Raw genomic sequence first — 18,172 nt, 5'->3', positions numbered from 1 at the left:
CTTTTTAATTACTCTCCTCCCCAGCCTGTTGTTTCAAAAGCTGCCCCTCTGCCAGACAAAGATCATCCTCACAACACCCAGTTTCCTATCTTTGTGAAAGCGGGGGGGGGGGGGGGGGGGGGGGGGTTCCTCTGCCTGTGGCAGCTGGTAAAACAGCCTGAGGGCACCAGCACTCAACACCCAGAGTCCTGAGCCACAGACTGAGGACAAAGAAACTTAACATTGGGGTCAGCCTGACCAGCTTTATCCCCTGCACCTTTAGAAATACTAAAATTGCTTAGATTCCTGTTGCTGCCTCCTTGGGTCTACTTGGAAGAAGGCAGAGGAAGGGTAGGGGGTGACAGCAGAAAGAGAGGTCATTCTGGCATTTTGTACCAGTGGCCCTGAAGTCTGAGCCATTCTCTGTGTTGCATCTGCTAATGTCTGATGGCTGATCACTCCTCCGTGACCAGCTCTTACCTACGAGGGCCAAAGATGAGCATAGTTGCTGGACACTTTCTCTGATCTCTCAAAGCCCCTCTTGTCCCACGTTGGCTCTAATATAAGTGAATCTGGTGGCTTTGGATTATGCCCAAGTCAAATCCTGCCTCTGTAATTACCATCTATGTAACCTGGAGAATTCTATTTTCTGAGCCTATGAAATGGTTCTTGCAAATCCTCCTATGGTTGCTGCGAAGATTAGGTGAGATAATATGCAACTTTCTGTATAGAGTTCCCTCTCTTGATAATGAATACATCACCTCCCCCAGTCACGGACTGTGAGAGCAGGAAAGTGAAGCAGAGATCAGCCCCTCACTAGACAGGTGGAGGGAAAGGTCCAGAGCAGCTTGGTGGAGACTGCTGAGTGCCCACATTTCCCTCTGGTGCCTTCCAGGAACTTTCTGTGGTTTCTGCGCCATCGACTTCCCTAGAGTGCAATGAGTTTGTTCACTTGGGGACTCCGCTTCCTTCAGTTCTGGAAACGAGGGCATCATCTCTTTGAATGTCACTCTTCCCCTCCTATCCAGGCTCCTCTCCGGGGACTCCTAGCAGATGCTGCTCAGAGCTTTCTCTTTTGCCCTCTGTGTCTCCCAAATCCTTGCTCGTAGTTCTCATCTCTTTCTCTGTCATGCGTTGCAAGGGATTCCACAATCATGTCTTCGAAGGCTCCAGTTCTGCATTTCGATCTGCGGCTTCTCCTGTCCGTAGGGATTTATGTGGTTCCGATGTCATAGCTCTTTTTTTTTCATTTTCGCATCTCTCCTTCAAATCTCCTGTGTGTTCACAAAAGCCCATTCTTGCTTCATGGATTCTATGCCTTCTTTTATCACTTTAAGATCTGTACTTTTTTAAAGTCATGGTAAAATGTACGTACCATACACTATACCATTCTGTCTTTAAGCGCAAGTTCAGGGGCACTGAGGACATTCATACTGTCCTGCAACCATCACCACCACATTTTTCAAGTCCCTGCTTCCAATTCTTTTGAATGTGGGCCCCATATTGGGATTGCTTGATCATATGGTAATCCTACAATTTTTTAAGGAGCCGCCACACTACTTTTCATGGTGGCTGCACTATTTTATATTTCCAGAGGCAATGCGCAAGGCTTCCAGTTTTTCCATGTGTTGGCCAACAGATGAGGTTTTCTGGGTGGCTTGGTAATAATCATCCTAGCAGTATCTCCTGGTTTTGATTTGTATTTCCCTAATAATTAATAAGAGTATCTTTTCAAGTGCTTATTTTCTGTTTATACCTCCTGTTTAGAGAGATGTCTATTCAAGTCCTTTGCCCCCTGCTGAATTGAGTTGTTGTTGTTTTCTTTTATAATTGTCCAGTTTGGGAGTTCTTTATATATTCCAGATCTGAATCACTTACCAGATGTATGATTTATGAACACTTTCTCCCTTTCTGTGGGTTGTCTTTGTGCTCTGTTGTTAACATCCTTTGATGTGCAAAGGTTTTTTTAAATTGATGAAGTCCAGTTTGGTTTTCACTGTCATTGTCATCTGTGTTTTTGGTGTCCTAGCCAAGATAGCAAGGACAAATCGAATGTCAGGAAGCCTTTCCCGGGTGATTTCTTGAAAGAGTTTCATGGTCTTAGCTCTTATGTTTAGGTCTTTAATCCAGTTTCATTTACTTTTTCCACATGGTGTAAAGATCTGTATTTTAAGTCCTTTCCGGATTGCTCCAAGACCTGTCCTTCCTCAGGTGTGTCTGTCATTTAGCAAAGGCTCTGGAGCCAGAGCATGGGGATTTGAGTCCCACCTCCACTTTTTGCCAGCTGTGTGACTGTGAGCAAGTTCCTCAACCTCTCTGTGCCTCCGTTTCTTAATCTGTAAAGTAGACGTGTTGATCACAGTACATACCTCATGTGTTTTTTACAAGGATGCCTATACTAAAAGCTCTCAAAGGGTCTCAGAGGGGACTGGTGAGCACCACTGACCCTCACGACACTGCCCTTTCTCTTGGTCATTTGGCCTAGGAGCCAGTTTCAGTGGGAACATTCTTCTTCAGGGTCACATGCACACAGCATGTGCATGTGTTGTGAAGATGTCCCCAGGGTCAGGTTCATGGTTGCTTCTTGTAGGACCCCCTTAGAAGGGAAGCCATCTGCCAGCTCTCAGCTCAACGGAGGATCAGCTCTCTCCCTGCAGGCCGCCATGCTGCAGCGCTTTGAACATGGACGTACTCCCATATGGCCCCCACTCACTGTGGCTTGAACCCTCTTTGTCTCCCCAGCATCTGAACAGTTCCCTTTCTTGCTTCCCATCTCAGCTCTGTATTTTGCATTTTAAAAAAGCACTATGTTGGGGGCACATGGGTGACTCAGTCAGTTAGGCTTCTGCCCTCAGCTCAGGTTGTGAACTCGGGGTCTTGGGACTGAGACCCACATGGAGCTCTCTGCTCAGTGGGGAGTCTACTTCTCCATCTCATTCTCCCTCTGTGCTCATGCTCTCTCTCTCAAATAAATGAATAAATTAAAAAAACACTATTTTTAAGCCCTAATAGCCAAAGCAGTCTTGAGAAAGAAGAATAGAGCTGGAGGCATCACACTTCCTATCTTCAAACTATGTCATTGTATTCAAAACAGTATGGAACTAACATAAAAACAGACATAGATCAATGGAACAGAATAGAGAGCCCCCAAATAAACCCACCCATATATAACATATTTATGACAAAACAGCCAGGAATATGCAATGGGGAAAGGATAGTTTCTTCAATAAATGGTGTTGGGGAAGCTGGACAGCCACATGCAAAAGAATGAAACTGGGGTCCTGTCTTACAGCATGCGAAAAAATCAACTGAAAATGGATTAAAGACACAAGCATGAGGCCAGAAGGCATAGAACTCTTATGAAAACATAGGTGGTGAGCTCCTAGACATTGGTCTTGCCAAGGATTTTTTTTGGATTTGACACCAAAAACACAACAAAAGTAAAAATCAACAGGTGAGATGACATCAGACTAAAAAGCTCTTACACAACAAAGTCAATCATCAGCAAAATGAAAAGGCAGCCTACAGAAGTGGGAGCAAATACTTGCAAATTACGTATCTGATAAGGGATTAATAGCTGAAATATATAAAGAACTCTTACAACTCAAAACAAACACTCCAATTAAAAAGTGAGCAGAGGAACTGGATAGACATTTTTCCAAAGACGACATACAGATGGCCAGCAGGTGCAAGAAATGGTGGCCAACATCACTAAACATCAGGGAAATGCAGATCAGAACCACAATTAGATAGCACCTCATGCCTGGTAGAAGGGCTGTTGTCAAAAAGAAATAACAGGTGCTGGCAAGGATAGGGAGAAAAGGGAACTCTTGTGTGCTGTTGGTGGGAATGCGAATTGGCAGCCACTATAGACAACGGTATAGAGCTTCCTCAAAAAGTCAAAAATAGAACACTATATGACCCAGCAATTTCACTTCTGGGTATTTATACAAAGAAAATGAAATCGCAGTCTTGAAAAGTTATCTGCACTCCTGTGTTCATTGCAACACAATTTACAATAACCAAGACACGGAAACAACCTACGTGTCTAATGACAGGTGAATGGATAATGAAAAAGTGGTAAAAAACTGTACCCACAAACACAGAGAACAGATTTGTGGTTGCCAGAAGTGGGGGTGGGAGAAACGGGTGAAGGTGGGCAAAAGGCATCAGCTGCTGGTGATAATATAAATAAGTCCCGGGAAACGTAAGGTACAGCATGATGACTATCATTAAGGACAACAAAATTCTGTATTTTATCAAGCATGTCTATATGCTTGAAGCAGAACTCGGTCAGCCAGCTTACCCAAAAGTGTCACTGATTTTTTTTTTTCCTGGTGTTTTAAATAATTTTGATCATAGCATCATATTTGGAGAGTTATTTGGTCAGTTTCTCTGGGGGATGTTGGCTCAGGCGAAGAGGTGAAGAGTCTGGGAGATTGTGGGTACACCTGGGCTGAGAAGGGGGAGTGAAAGGAACACAGGGTCGAGGGCATGTGAGTGTGGAGGAAAGCAAATCTGAGCAAAAAATCCCGAAGGGAGATAGATGGACTCATCACCCACACGCTAAGTGTGTCAGGCTAGTGGGGAGTCACCAGGCCAGCAGAGAGCTGGGGTCCTGCCAGCTGGTGTTCCAAGCAAGCTCAGGTACTCAGGGACATGCATCTTGACTGGAAGGTGCCAACCACTCATTCCCCAGAGCCCTCTGCCCTCTGTGCTTCCTCCTGACTGCAAACTCATAGCATGAGGCTATCCCTGGGGAAACAGATTTAAGGACAAGGGGAAAGGAGGAAGGGTCCTGCCCGAGGGAGGATCACACATCCCATAAGAGAGAAGGAAGCCAATAATGAGAACATAAGAGGTTAGATCAAAAGAACAGGGAGAGACAACTGGGCTTCCAGATTCCAGAGACCCAGAGACATCACTTCCATACTTCTATCCATTCACTCACCCATTCATCCTTCTATCCACCTTCTCAGAGGTAATGCCACCCTGCGGAGGGCAGGGGGTCTCACCAATCCCCGGCCAAGGTCCAAGGGTGGTTCCAATGCCAAGGAAAAGTGACCAAGTGGACCAAAATAAGCTTTGGCCTAAAAATCAAAAGCTGGTTCTCTTCTTGGCTCTGCCACTCACTAGCTGTGTGAACCAGGTCATGTGGCTTGACCTCAGTCTCCTCACCTGTAAAATGGGAACGGTTGGACCAGAAGGTGGGTGGAGGTTTTCCAGTTCTGACATTCCGTGGCTAACCCTTCAGCTCCTGATGTCACAATATGGAGCTGGACTGCGATTGGCCCACAGCCTCACCCAGCTCTGCTGTTCTCTTGGCCATGGGCACAAGATGGACTTGCCATGGACCTTCCCTATTCGTGCTCTTCTGTTATGGGCAGCTCTTGCCTTGGCTCAGGACCGAGGATGATCAGAGCTTAGGTGGGGCTGGGACCTGAAGGAACCGGGGACCAGACAAGGGGACCAGTCAGGGGCAGGCCCCTCCCAGGACATCATGATGCCTACCTCCTTCTCCGCAGACAAGTTCTACAATGAGACCGTGGCAAAGGCGTTCCTGCAGTTTTATGAACATACCGCCCAGATTGTGTGGAACCAGTTCATGGAGGCCACGTGGAACTATGTCACCAACATCACCAAGAAAAATCGGGAGGAGATGGTGTGGTACCACCTCGACTCCAGCCCCTTCTCCCCTTGCTCTTCTCAGGGATCTGGGGGGATTGGGGGAAGCATACCTTCTGTCCCCTGTCCAGAGCTAGAGGAAGGAGAGAATCTCCAAAGTACATGTCAAAGCAGGCTGCAAGCTCTGGGCCTCTTGCTGGACCCAGAAGCTCCCTGGGCCAGAATCTCTGGTTTCTTTCTCCTTGTAAATATCACCTCCTTGCTTTTAAGGACCCAGGCTCCTCCCCTTCTCCCTCTTAGCAAATTTCCAGTGATTGTGACCCCTTAAAGTAGGCTTTGGGAGGAGGTTGGGAGGACTGTGACCCTGGAGTTCAACGTGGGGCCCTTCCTCCCTCCCCCAACTTCCCATGGTAAATATGATGACCCTCATTCCAGCTGCACAAGGACTCAGAGAGGTCCCGGCACATGCTGTACTTTGGCACCCGGGCCCGCCTGTTTAAGACCTCCAGGTTCCAGGACCCGGCTGTGAAGCGCATGCTGAGTAAGCTGCAGACCATAGACAAGGCGGCCCTGCCCCAGGACGAGCTCCGGGAGGTGATGGACGGAGCCCCCAGGTCTCCAGGCACATGCTCCCCACCCCAGGGGTGGGTGGGCTGGCCGGGAGGGAGCCAGACTGCCTGGGCAGGGGTAGGGGAGGGGGATGGGTAGGGCTAGAGCTTCCTGGGGGGTGGGGGGTGGGGGAGAGAAACAGAGGCTGGCAGAAGATGCCTCAGACAGGCCTGCCCCTCCCAGCTGGTGGGGCTAGTGCTGGGGGTGGGCCCACGGGTGCAGGCCTGCTCTAGGTGACACCTGCCCCACCCCAGTACAACCAGCTTCTGGCCTACATGGAGACGACATACAGCATGGCCCAGGTGTGCCTGAATGAGGGACCCTGCCTGCCCCTGGAACCTGGTGAGCCCCCAAGCCTCGTCCCAGTCCAACCCTAGAGTCTCCAGCATGAGCCCCTTCCACAAGCGTAGCCCCGACCCCTCATCGTCCTCCTTGCCTCAGCGGCACTCACTTGTTGGAGGGTGTGGTGGGGGAGGGGGCGGGAGGGGTGGTCTGCCTGAGGCAGGAGAGGGCGGGAGGCAGGCAGGAGTGGGCGGGTCCCACCTTGGCTCCTTTTTCCCCTGGCATAGACCTCCAAGAAGTCATGGCCACCTCCCGGGACCAGAAGGAGCTGCTGTGGGCCTGGCAGGGCTGGCGGGATGCCGTGGGTCGTCAGCTCCGCATGACCTTTGACCGCTACGTGCAGCTCAGCAACAAGGCTGCAAAGCTCAACGGTGAGGCCCCCACCCCCCACCCTGGCTAGCCCAGTCTGCGCAGATGGCACAGGGCGCAGGCCTCGGTGGGAAGGGCAAAGCAGACTCTGCAGGGGATAAGGGCAATAGTAGGACCTGGAGATGGGGACCCTGAGCCCTGCAGCTGGGGGAAGCAAAGGGGTTTCATTTACTACCATTGGTCTACAGATATTGCTTGAGCACCTACTGTGTGCCAGGCCCTGGAGAGCTTCTAAAGATTTGTGGGTGAAAAGACAGAAGATGCCCATCCTCCTAGGCAGGGCCTACGGTCTGGGGGACAGACAAGATTTGTGCAAATGCACATCTCTAGACGAGTGCCCAGAGAGAAGGGGAAGGGAAAGGCCTTGAGACACTTCCCCAAGGCCTGAAAGAAGGCAAACAAGAAGTGGAAGAGCCGCCCAGGCCCCACGATGGGAGGATCTGAGAGGAGCCAGGTGGTCTTAGGGCTTGGACAGGTGGGGTTCGAGGTGGGCATGAGGACCAGGGCCTCATTGGGTCCTAACCAACCAGGCACGGTAGGAGCTCGCAGTGTGTACTTTGCCAAGCGCTTTTCCACCCCTGATCTCATCCAGTCTGAACTTGACCTTGGGGGGCACATTTCCCATTTGGCAGATGAAGAGCTTGAGGAACAGGGCTTCCCCAGAAAGTGCCCGGGTCTCCTGCCTGCCAGGCCGGTGCTGCAGGAAGACTGGGTGGTAAGTGCTTCTGAGCTCCCCCTCTCCTGTCCTAGGTTACACAGACATGGGGGCCTTGTGGCGGTCCAAGTATGAGTCGGACACGCTGGAGCAGGACCTGGAGCAGCTCTACGAGGAACTGCAGCCGCTGTACTTGAACCTGCACGCCTACGTGCGCCGGGCCCTGCACCGCTACTACGGGCCCGAACTTATTGACCCGAGGGGGCCCATCCCCGCTCACCTGCTGGGTAAAGCCCTTGCTGGTAGCAGAGTGGGGTGGCCAGAGTGGGCCTCCAGGCTGGCCCCCAGCAAAGGGAGGGGCGCTCCCCAGACTCCTCTGAGCCCCTGTACACCCCTTCCAGGGAACATGTGGGCTCAGTCCTGGGTCAACATCTTAGACCTGGTCCTGCCCTTCCCGAAGAAGCCCCCCGAGGATATCACGAAGAACATGAAAAGCCAGGTTAGTACTGCAGGGGATCCCTCTGCCCCTGCTGGCGCTGCCCCACCCTCCCATCCCCCACATACCACCCTGCTCCCCGGGCAGGGACCCACGCAGCCCCTCTTCCCCATAGCACTGGAAGCCCTCCAAAATGTTCGAAGAGGCGGACAAGTTCTTCATCTCCCTGGGGCTGCTTTCCACCCCTCCCAGCTTCTGGAAAAAATCAATGATGGAAAGGCCGGCTGACGGACGGGAGGTGGAGTGCCACGCCTCTGCCTGGGACTTTTACAATGGCGAGGACTTCAGGTCTCACCCTGCGCCCGCACCACCTCCCGCCCCTCTCTCACCCTTCTTCCCCACCGCTGTGGCTCCTCCTTCGTCCACTGGTCTGAGGAGGTGTGTCAGGAGGTGTGTGAGCAGGATGTGAGCTGGTAACGTGAGGGGTACCCAGAGTGAGAAGCGACAGCACCCAAGGCCCTGATGGTCTCCAGCCCGACCGCCCCAGTCCCTCCATGGAGTCTGAATCCAGGGATCTCCCCTTGTCCCAGGGCCTCCCCGTGCTCCTTGACCCCTGCCCTTTAACCCTAGGATAAAGAAGTGCACCGAGGTGACCATAGAAGACCTGCTCTCCATCTTCCACCAGATGGGCCATATCCAGTACTTCCTGCAGTACAAGAACCTCTCTATGATCTTCCGCGCAGGCGCCAACCCAGCCTTTGAAGAGGCCGTGGGGTCCATGATCACCCTCTCGGCCTCCTCCCACAAGCACCTGCTCAGCAGAGGCCTGCTCAGCCACCAGCACCAGGACTCAGGTGATGGGGACCAAGAGAACCGTAGCAGGGCCGCCGAGCCTGAGGCTGCCCCCTGGGCTCTCTGGGAAAAGCTGAAGGGAAGGTGAGCCAGGGGCCACCTCCTGACTGCACCCTCTTCCCCAGAGGAGGAGGTCAATTTCCTGATGGGCATTGCCCTGGAGAAGATCGCTTTAATCCCTTTCGCCTACCTGATGGACCTGTTCCGCTGGAAGGTCTTCGATGGCACCATCCGGAAGGACGTCTACAACCAGGAGTGGTGGAACCTCAGGTGGGGAGAGGATGGCCGCCCTGGGCTCTCCGCCCGCTCTGCCCCCTGGTGGGCCGGGCTTCCGGGTCAGCCTCACGGACACTGCCCATGCTGTGTTCTCTCTATGATCTTCCGCGCAGGGCCCAACCCAGCCACTGCACACGCACACACACACATCTGCCTCTGGTTTAGCATCCTTAGGCATGTCCAAGGTCAGAACTGGCTGCTGGAAGAGCCCGCCAGCAGTCAGGCAGCACCCCGCTTGAGCAAGGGGCATCCACGGTATGTCTCCTCACCGACCTCTGGGCCCCCTGCACCGCTGTGACATCTCAGGGCACCCCATCTCCACCAGGCCTCAGTATAACCTGCTCAAGTCTGCCAGGCACAGCGTGGTTTGGGGTGACCATGAAGGGGCTGCCAGCTCTGCAGGAGGCCCTTCTGTCTCTTTGATCCTGTGCAACGTCCCAGGGTCATTCGCAGGAGCAGAATGTGTGAGCAGCCCACGGTCCCACGGCACCCCAGCCTGGCAAAGCTGGGTGCTCCTCTCTTTGTCCACTCTCCCTCTTAGCCCTCCCCCCCGCCCCCCGCCGAATTCAGGCCCCCGGCTCACTAGTGAGGTTGGCAGAGTCTTGACCTTGTACTCCTCCAAGGGCAAACCCCGCTAGCCATCTGGGCTTACCTATAGGGGCCCTTTCCCTTCCTGGGTCAGCTGCACCTACCACCACCAATATGGGGGAATCCAGGGGCACAGGGAGAGAGGTGGCAAGTTCCTGGGCCAGAAGGCTCTGTCAACTGGGAGAGATACCACCCCACTGTCTGTTGACCGCAGAGCATGCCTCAGAGGCGACCAGTGAGCCAATAATCAAACAATGAGAACTTTTCATCGACTTTGTCTCATCCCAGGGATGGATCATTTTACCCCCATCTTAGATAACATTTTGCAACAAGGCTCAGTGACAGTAACTTTCCCACAGTCACACAGCCCAGAGGGTTAATGGGATCTGCCAGTGACTAGTTCTGTGACCTCCCACCAGTTCCTTGACCTCTAAACTTTGGTCTCCTCATCTGTAAACTGGGAATGATAACCGCTCTATGCCACAGAGATGCTGTTCCGTTTTCTTCTTGGCTGTTCTTGCCAGAGGAGACGACCTTGTTGATTGGTCTCTAACCGTCTTCATCATTAGGATTATAAGCAAGACTTTGCGAAGCCCATTCCCTCCCAAGTCCCCAGAACCATGCTAGTGTCGAGTGAGTCTTTGTGAAGAGCTTAGCACGGTTCCTCCATAGAGGAAGTCAGTGTTAACCACTATTACCATTTGACGCTGATTCCCAATCCTCTGTGTTTTCAACTCATTTATTTCATCTATAAAAATGCATGAAATGTCCTGCGTCAGCCAAGTCCACTTTTGGTAGCTGTGCAAATACTTCTAAGGGAAAAGGCTCTGAGAACCCAGCTGGGTGGTACCGGCCCCCATTCTCCCTGGCAGGTTGAAGTACCAGGGCCTGTGCCCCCCCATCCCTCGGACAGAGGAAGACTTTGATCCCGGTGCCAAGTTCCACATCTCTGCCAGCATGCCCTACATACGGTAACGTCTGGGCCTGCCAGCAGAGGCGGCTCTGGGAGTTGGGGGTTGGGGGTGGTGCTTGGGAACTGGGCTGAGGATTCCCAGGAAGGCCCTGGATCCGATTGTCCCCCCACAAACCCACCTATCTGTTGGGTTGCACAGCCCACCCTGGGACAATTTGGACTTTTAGATCAGATCCTGCACGGAGGGCAGAGCTGTTGGGAAGGTTCTAAATCATTTCTACTGTCCCCAAGAGGAGGGCAGGGAAGGAGGAGGCAAGGGCTGGTTCAGAAGGCTAAGGAGGAGAGCCCCTGGCTGAGGTGGGACCTTGCTGAAGGAGCCTCCGCCCAGAAAGACTGGCCCTGGCAGAGCCCTCGGGCCCCTGCCCATCAGAGCAGCCAGCCTCCAAATGGCTCTGGGCTTCCCACCCCTGCCACCAGCTCCCCAGCCTGCCCTCCCGTTCCTCTACCCAGGTACTTCCTCAGCCTCGTGCTCCAGTTCCAGTTCCACGAAGCGCTGTGCAAGGCCTCGGGTCACGTGGGCCCCCTGCACCGCTGTGACATCTCTAACTCCAAGATGGCTGGGAAGCTCCTGGAGTAAGTGCTCTCTTCCCTCGTTTGTTCTCAGCTCCCCCTGCCCCTGCCTGGACGCTTAGCCCCTGGCCCCTTGTCCTCACCAGGCCACCCTGGGTACCCCAACCAGGCCTCATGGGCCTTAGAGTGTAGGGGAAGCTCTTCCTTGTGTCAGACTGCAGTCTCTCCGACAAGAATCAAAGCCCATTTCCTTGTGTGCAGTCCCTCATGCTCAGATGCACTCTCTGGCCTCTGCTGCACACACACAACACACACACACTCATATTCACAGTCATTCTCACATTCTCGTACCCACACACTCGCACCTTCTCACACACAAGCTTGCACACACTCACTATTACACACACCCTCACTCACCTGTGCTCATGGTTCCCCACACGTGCATGCACACACACACACACACACACACACATGCCAATAAATCAAACTGTCCCCCATGGGAAGTCACACTGGAGTCTGTCCCCGGCATCCAGACTTCCATCCGACCCCCTTCATCCTTTCCTACCCTCGGCAGCACTGAGGCACCCTCGGGTGCACACGGCTCTTCCCACCTCCTCCTGGAGGTGCCCGGATGCAGCTCCCAGGCTGACACAGGTCGCTTTCACACCAGCCTTTGGGATGCGCTGGTCAGCGTGTGGTCCACTTTGACTCCCTACCCACAGTCTTTTCTTCCTGCAGTTGGGATCCAGCCATCCTTTCTATTCCTGCCTCTGCAGAGGTGGTTTTAGCCCTGAAGCAAACCTGGAGGGGGGTGGGGGGGCCGACCCGATGGCTGGGAACATTTGCTGGTAGAGGCTGGGCTCTTTGAGGAGCGCTCCTATGAGGTCTCACGTGAGCGGGTCGGAACCTGCAGAGTGGATATGATTAGCCACATTTCATAAATAATGAAACAAAGCTAAAAGAGAAAATATGTTTGCCCATCACTCATCTAGCAAGTGGCAAAATCAGACTTGGAGTCCCGAACTGACTCCAGAACGCATTCTCATTCACGCCATTGCTTCCACCAATCAAGGGGTCCAGGTCTGGTGAGGTTAGACTTCGGTCCACTGGCTCCAAGGTCCGTGCTCCCACCACCAGAGATGCAGAGCCCACCCACTGATATGGTCTTCTCCCCACCAATTTTCAACCCTTTTCAGGGGGTCCATTTCCCTGATTGGTTAAGGTCATCTTGAGTTTTATTCCTGTCTCCCAGAGGATTAACATAGCCACGTAATTTAGTATCCTTCAGAAATTTAAGGAGCATATTTTGATTCCACCATGGGGTTTGTCAGGAACCACTAGGACGGTTGGAGCTGCGGGACTGTTCCCCTGGCTTTGCTCCCAGGGAGGGCTGCACCTTGCAGGCCGAGTGTCAACCTAGTCTGCTTGCTTTTCCTTCTTTCCACACTGCAGGGGTTTATGATAGCCGATGGCCCGTGTTGGAGTTTTTCTGACCGTGTGGAACATAAGGGGCCTCTCTGCTCTTTGCATTCATGTCTCTGGCTTCCCATCATTTATTCATTCAGCAAACATTTAGTTGTGCACGTGCCAATCAGCCTGCCCTGTGTCCAGCAGGGGGCAATGGGCCACAGGATAATGACCACACTACAAGAAAGGAGCTGGTGCGGTAGGAAAGGGCTTTGGTAGACAGGCAGAGAGGGTGAGGAAGTCCCGCCGGGGGACAAGGAAGGGATCTCTGTCCCCAAAAGCAGAAGTGCAAGAAATAGCGACATCTGTTTTCTATACATCAACTCACGTTTAACTCTGAGCCTTCACCACGTGATGGGTGGGACATCTGACCTCAGTCATTCCCACCACACCCTCTCCTACCACCACCCTCAGGGCACAAGAGGCTGCCAGCATCTGACATGGCACCAAAGCACTTGCCAGTCAACACTGGTCATTGCTCTCGCATCCTCACACGTGGCCATCCAGACCCCTGGATGCCACGGAAGACCCCAAGTTCCAGGTTTAGGACTTTGAATGCTGTCGTCTGGGCAGAGGTCAGAGGAGAGGGCTCTGGGAAAGGAGGATGTCCTGAGCTTTGGAGAAATGACACAGAGCAGAGTGGAATATAGGTTGGGTGTGGGGGGGTGAGTGCTTGCAGAGGAGAAGGGGGAGGGCAAGATTCTTGGCTGCTTTTTTTTTTTTTTTCCCCTTGGCTGCTTTTTTAATATATCTTAGAATTTGACTCATCTTCCTATATGTGATTGCTCTGGGTTGGTTCTGCTGGGAATGGAGAGTTGAAGTGGATTTGATCCAAGTTCCCAAAGATCTTGGCTCATCTGGCTGCTGTGGTAGGCCTGACCTTGTCCATGGGACACCTTGTAGCCACCTTGGAGTTGAGGGTTCCAGTTACAACCTTTGCAAGTCTCAGGTGCCAGCCACGCTGGCTGTGAGCCGGGCTTGGGTCAAAACTCTTGTTCCACTGTTTCTAAGTGGGCAGACTTTCAGTGGTCAAAATTTTTCTCTCATCAGGTCCTTCCTTTTTCCCAGGACCCGCATCTGATAAAATCCTCTTACCTAAATTTAGTTGTGGGGTTTTGTTTTGTTTTTCTTTTAATCTTGATGACTTTTTCCCTGCATTTCTCTCAGATCTTAACTACATTTTCCCCTGGTGGTTTCTGTCAAGGATCCACTAACATTTGGTTTCCCTCTCATTCTTTCTCTGCTGTTTATGAAGCAATGCATACAAGTGTGTGCATGCTACAAAGCCTTCTCTCACCACCATGATGTGGCTTAGTCTGCACCACGGTGAAAGGTGGGTATTAACGGGACCCATTTTCCTGACGGAGAAACTGAGGCTAAGAGGAGCTAAGTTGATTGCCTGAAGTTATACGGCCCATGAGTAGCACTTGCTGAGTCTTGAACGTGGGTCCCGTTAGTCTAGACTCCACAGTCTTGACTTGTGGGCCTCTAGAACCCCTCTCTCTCCTGGTCAGAACTCGGACACAGATTAAGAAGGATCAACCTATGCCCCCCACTGCCTCTGCAGGGGGCCCTAGTGGGAACAGCCCAGAACCCTGGCTTCTGCAAAACACTGTGCTCCCACCAAGCCACAGGCTGGTCCCCCTGCCACCACCAAACACGGGGTGTGCTGGGTGACAGCTGACATTAAGGCAGTGCCTCAGGCAATGCACAGAGCGCATCCCACGCTGGCCATCTCCCTAGTCCTCCCAAATACTCCCTGCGACTGGAAAGGCCCCTACCCCACTGACATAGAGCACCTCATGGGAAACAGTGTCTCAAGACTTTATGCCTTTCTGAGTCCAGGAGAATAATGTTCATCACATAATAATAAGAAGCCCCTAACATTTATCGCCTGCCTACTATGATTTAATCATTGGGCCAACCCTAGGAGGTAGTACCGTTATCTCCATTTTGTGAATATGGACTGTGAGACTCAGGGAGGTTAAGTCACTGGCCCGAAGCCCCACAGAGTTCAAACGCAGGTCAGTCTTATTTCAGAGCTTGTGATTCTATCCCTGGCGCTGAGTACTGTGGGAAGAGCCTGGTTAGCAAAGCCGTGAGGCCAGGGTGGGGCACAAGAAAGGGTCCCAGCAGCACCGGCTGATACTCCCACACAGTCTCACAGCTGTGTCCAATCTTCCAGAGACACCCTAAAGCTAGGCTCCAGCAAGCCCTGGCCAGAAGTTCTGCAGAAGATAACCGGCCAGCCCGAAGTGTCCGTAAGAGCCCTCATGACCTACTTCAAGCCCCTGCTAAACTGGCTGGTCACCGAGAATGTGCGCCATGGGGAGATCCTGGGCTGGCCAGACTTCAGCTGTACCTTTGAAGGTTTGATCATGACCTTAGTGCTAGCTCTGGTACAGCCCCAAGCCCTGCCCTGGGCCAGGTCCCACCCCAACCCAACTTTAACCCCTAACCTATCTACGACCTGGCTTGAACAAGTAACAGCCCTGTTGCTACATGGCCCAGTCTGCACCTGATGCAGCCTTGACCAAGACCACAGCCCACAGCCCAGCCACTGGCTCAGTTGCTTTCTTGCACACTATTCAGCTAGAAGGCCCGGTTGAGCATAGGGTGGGCTTCTTTCCTCCTGACCCTTGCACAGAGCCACCACTGGGAAGCATAGGGATGTAGCCCTATCTATGCCCATCTCCTTCTCCCCTCCCTTCTATTCCTCTTTCTCACCCTCCTTCGAGGGCAGTGCCCTCACGCGTGGCTTGGAAGGTAGGTGCCTGAGGCTGAGGGAGGAGGCCAGTGGCAGTCAGGTACTCTGATTTCCTTGGGGCACCCCAGGGCTCTTTCCCTCCTTCTGCCAGCTCTACAAGACTCCCATGTCTTCCACAGAAAAAGACACAGACAAGGTGACGTTTCTGAGTCTGGAGCTGGACCCTGACCAGGCCAAATTTGGGCAGTGGGTGTTGCTGGCCCTCAGCTTGGTCATGTTCCTGCTGGCCCTACTGCTGGCCTGCAGGTTGTACTCCCGGGAAAAAAGGTCACTGTCCCAGGACACCAACGCCCAGGACACTGGTTCACGGGACTCCGGTGCCCCCGAGAAACAGCCCAAGACCTACTTCCTGGGCGTAGCCATGGCGCCCCGCCTAGCTGCCAGAAGACAGTGGATCCTGCTGGGCATCTGCCTGGTCCTGACGCTGTGCTCAATCTGCCTGATCATTCGGATTTTCACACAGCACTACAGGAAGCCTCCGTGGATGAGAGCTGAATGGTGGAGCTGGGACTAGACACCAGTACGATTGGTGAGGCTGGAGGGCAAGAGGAGGGCAGCCAAGGCAGAGAGGGCTGAGGGGCTGGGGAGGAGACCACTTGCATGCATAGGGTCCAGCTGCAGTTGGGTGCAGCTGTGGCCGATCTGGGTACATGGGGGTTTGTAACTGTGTGTCTGGAACTCATGTATGTGCGCAGGCTACTGACTCTTGTGTGATTTCATGTATGCTCCGGCTTCCGGACCAACCTCCATCCCCTAGGGAGGCCTCAGGAACCATGGTGTTAGCGACCCAGTGACTATGTCATTCCAATCCAGTCCTCACCCCAGTTCATGCCCCAAACTGTTCTTCCCACAGCCTGTGAGGCTGAGCCAGGACATGCCCAAGGACTGTCCTTTCTGGCTAGAAACAGGACACTGCTTCAATCCCCTTATAAAACATAGTCAAGTAGAACCGGACATTCTGTACAAATCACTAGTGCCCGTTCATGAACACTGTGCTCCGTGGGCTACCTCGCACATTTTTCTGCTGATCCCCTGGCCTACCCTGTGTTGGGCTGCATAATCCAGCCCCAAAAGCTGCTTGCCAGCTGTGTGAGATGCAACATGGCCCTCCCTGGCCCAGTCCCGGCTCCCAAATGGAGACAGTGGGGAGCTGGGCACCAAGCCAGGCTTGATTAATGATTGACTTCTTTAATATTTAAACAAAGCTCATCTCCAGCCACTCCGCTCCAGAGATGGCCTTGTTCAACACACACACACCTGCTGCCTGGCCTGTTGCCCTGGGGACGGAGCACAGGGCAAACAGCACCTTTCCAGGCTCAGTGGGGGAGGGGAAAATGGGATGAAGAGAGCTGTAGGAGGGCATTTGGGAAATGAGTAGTCTGGGACAAGCTTGTAAAAAGAGAGAGAGAGCTTCTGCTCCTTCCTCTTCTAGCCCTTTCTTTCCGGTCTGGGTCTGCCCACCATGGGGATGCCACATCCAATATATGTAGGCTCACTAAGTTGGGAATGAGGCCCCAAGGGTGAAAATCAGTGCCTGTCAGAGATTAGGGGAGTCTTGAGGCAAGTAGCCTCATAACCAATAACCGCAGAGACAGGCAGTAGGGCTACGGTTGAGTTGGTGGGAACGCAGTGAAAAGAAGGGACTGGCTCTGTCTAGGTTAAGGATCTGAACCCAGATGTCAAGGGTTCAGGGAACAAGAGGGACTGGGCTGAGATCTCCATGGACCCTACCTCTGCCCCAGGTTTCAAGAAGTCTTCCTGAGTTCTAGCTAAACCCAAGAAATCCCTGCTCTGCCTGCAGGCTCCACAGCACTCTTATTTGATGTTTCTGTCACTGCTTTTACTTTGCTGTGCTTTAATGTCCTTATTTGTCCCCATTACTAGCTGGTAGCTCTGTAAGGACAGGACACCCATCAGGAGTGTGCCCCTGCATAATATCTTTAGCCAGCACAGGCCATAGAACATGGTGGAGACTTGGAAAATGTCTGAAAGTGAATGAATGACTATCTCACTGCCCAAGTCCCCCCTCAGAGCTCAGCATCCTGCTCTGAGTCCTCGAGAAACAGCCCCACTTTTCCTCCACAGCCAGCCTGCACCCCCAAAATAAGGGGCAGCCAGGACAACTCTGCCCCCCTAGGAGGCCACACTTGCAGCCTTCCCATTCCCCAGCCACAGTGGCCAGCCAGGCCCCCATCCGGCATTGTGGCTCTGCGTGGCAAAGGCACACCCAGCCCAGGACTCCAAGCCTCTCATCTGGACTCCAGCAGAAACCTCACTGAGCCTCCTTGTCCATCCTCTCTCCCCAACCCGCCATTGTAAAGTTTCTTTCACTGGAATATTTCCTTCGTGTCTAACTGCCTAAGAACTTGCTTGTCCATCAATTAAATCTAGATGTTCAAAATGGCATCCGAGGGTCTTTATCAATTCCCCTTTTGTCCAAACCTCACCTCTCCCATGCCCCAGCTGAGCCCCTTGGCACTGCTTCCACCATTGGCCTTTGCCTAAGGTGCATGCCCTATGTGAATGCTTGCCTTCCAAGGCCTGACTCAAAACTGTTCATTGGACCCTCTGCAAAGCTCCAAGACCAGCCACTGACGTGCTCAGTGAACAGTGATCTTCTCTCCCTTCTCTCCAAGAAGCCTCTTTCAATAAACCTCACCCCATCCCCATCTGCTCTGCTAGTGTATTATTTTCAGTCAGTACTCAGACACTTTTATCAGTGGT

General features: G+C 52.8%; 1 protein-coding gene across 1 annotated transcript; it reads left to right on the top strand.

Annotated features, from left to right (window-relative positions):
- Positions 1 to 5,249: 5,249 nt before the first annotated feature.
- Positions 5,250 to 17,615, top strand: LOC122907308 (angiotensin-converting enzyme-like protein Ace3). Its single transcript, XM_044250212.1, has 16 exons — positions 5,250 to 5,406; positions 5,505 to 5,641; positions 6,040 to 6,198; positions 6,468 to 6,555; positions 6,783 to 6,926; positions 7,675 to 7,866; positions 7,981 to 8,078; positions 8,191 to 8,363; positions 8,646 to 8,869; positions 8,993 to 9,137; positions 10,604 to 10,702; positions 11,155 to 11,277; positions 14,867 to 15,051; positions 15,568 to 15,584; positions 15,912 to 15,977; positions 17,534 to 17,615. Exons 1-15 carry the CDS (start codon positions 5,250 to 5,252, stop codon positions 15,960 to 15,962), a joined length of 1,992 nt encoding a protein of 663 aa, XP_044106147.1. The 3' UTR covers positions 15,963 to 15,977; positions 17,534 to 17,615.
- The last annotated feature ends 557 nt before the right edge of the window (positions 17,616 to 18,172 follow it).

This window comes from Neovison vison, chromosome 5, assembly GCF_020171115.1.
Source record: "Neovison vison isolate M4711 chromosome 5, ASM_NN_V1, whole genome shotgun sequence".
NCBI lineage: Eukaryota > Metazoa > Chordata > Mammalia > Carnivora > Mustelidae > Neogale > Neogale vison.
The sequence above is the reverse complement of the archived record's forward strand: the minus strand, read 5'-3'. Positions and strand labels throughout refer to the sequence as shown.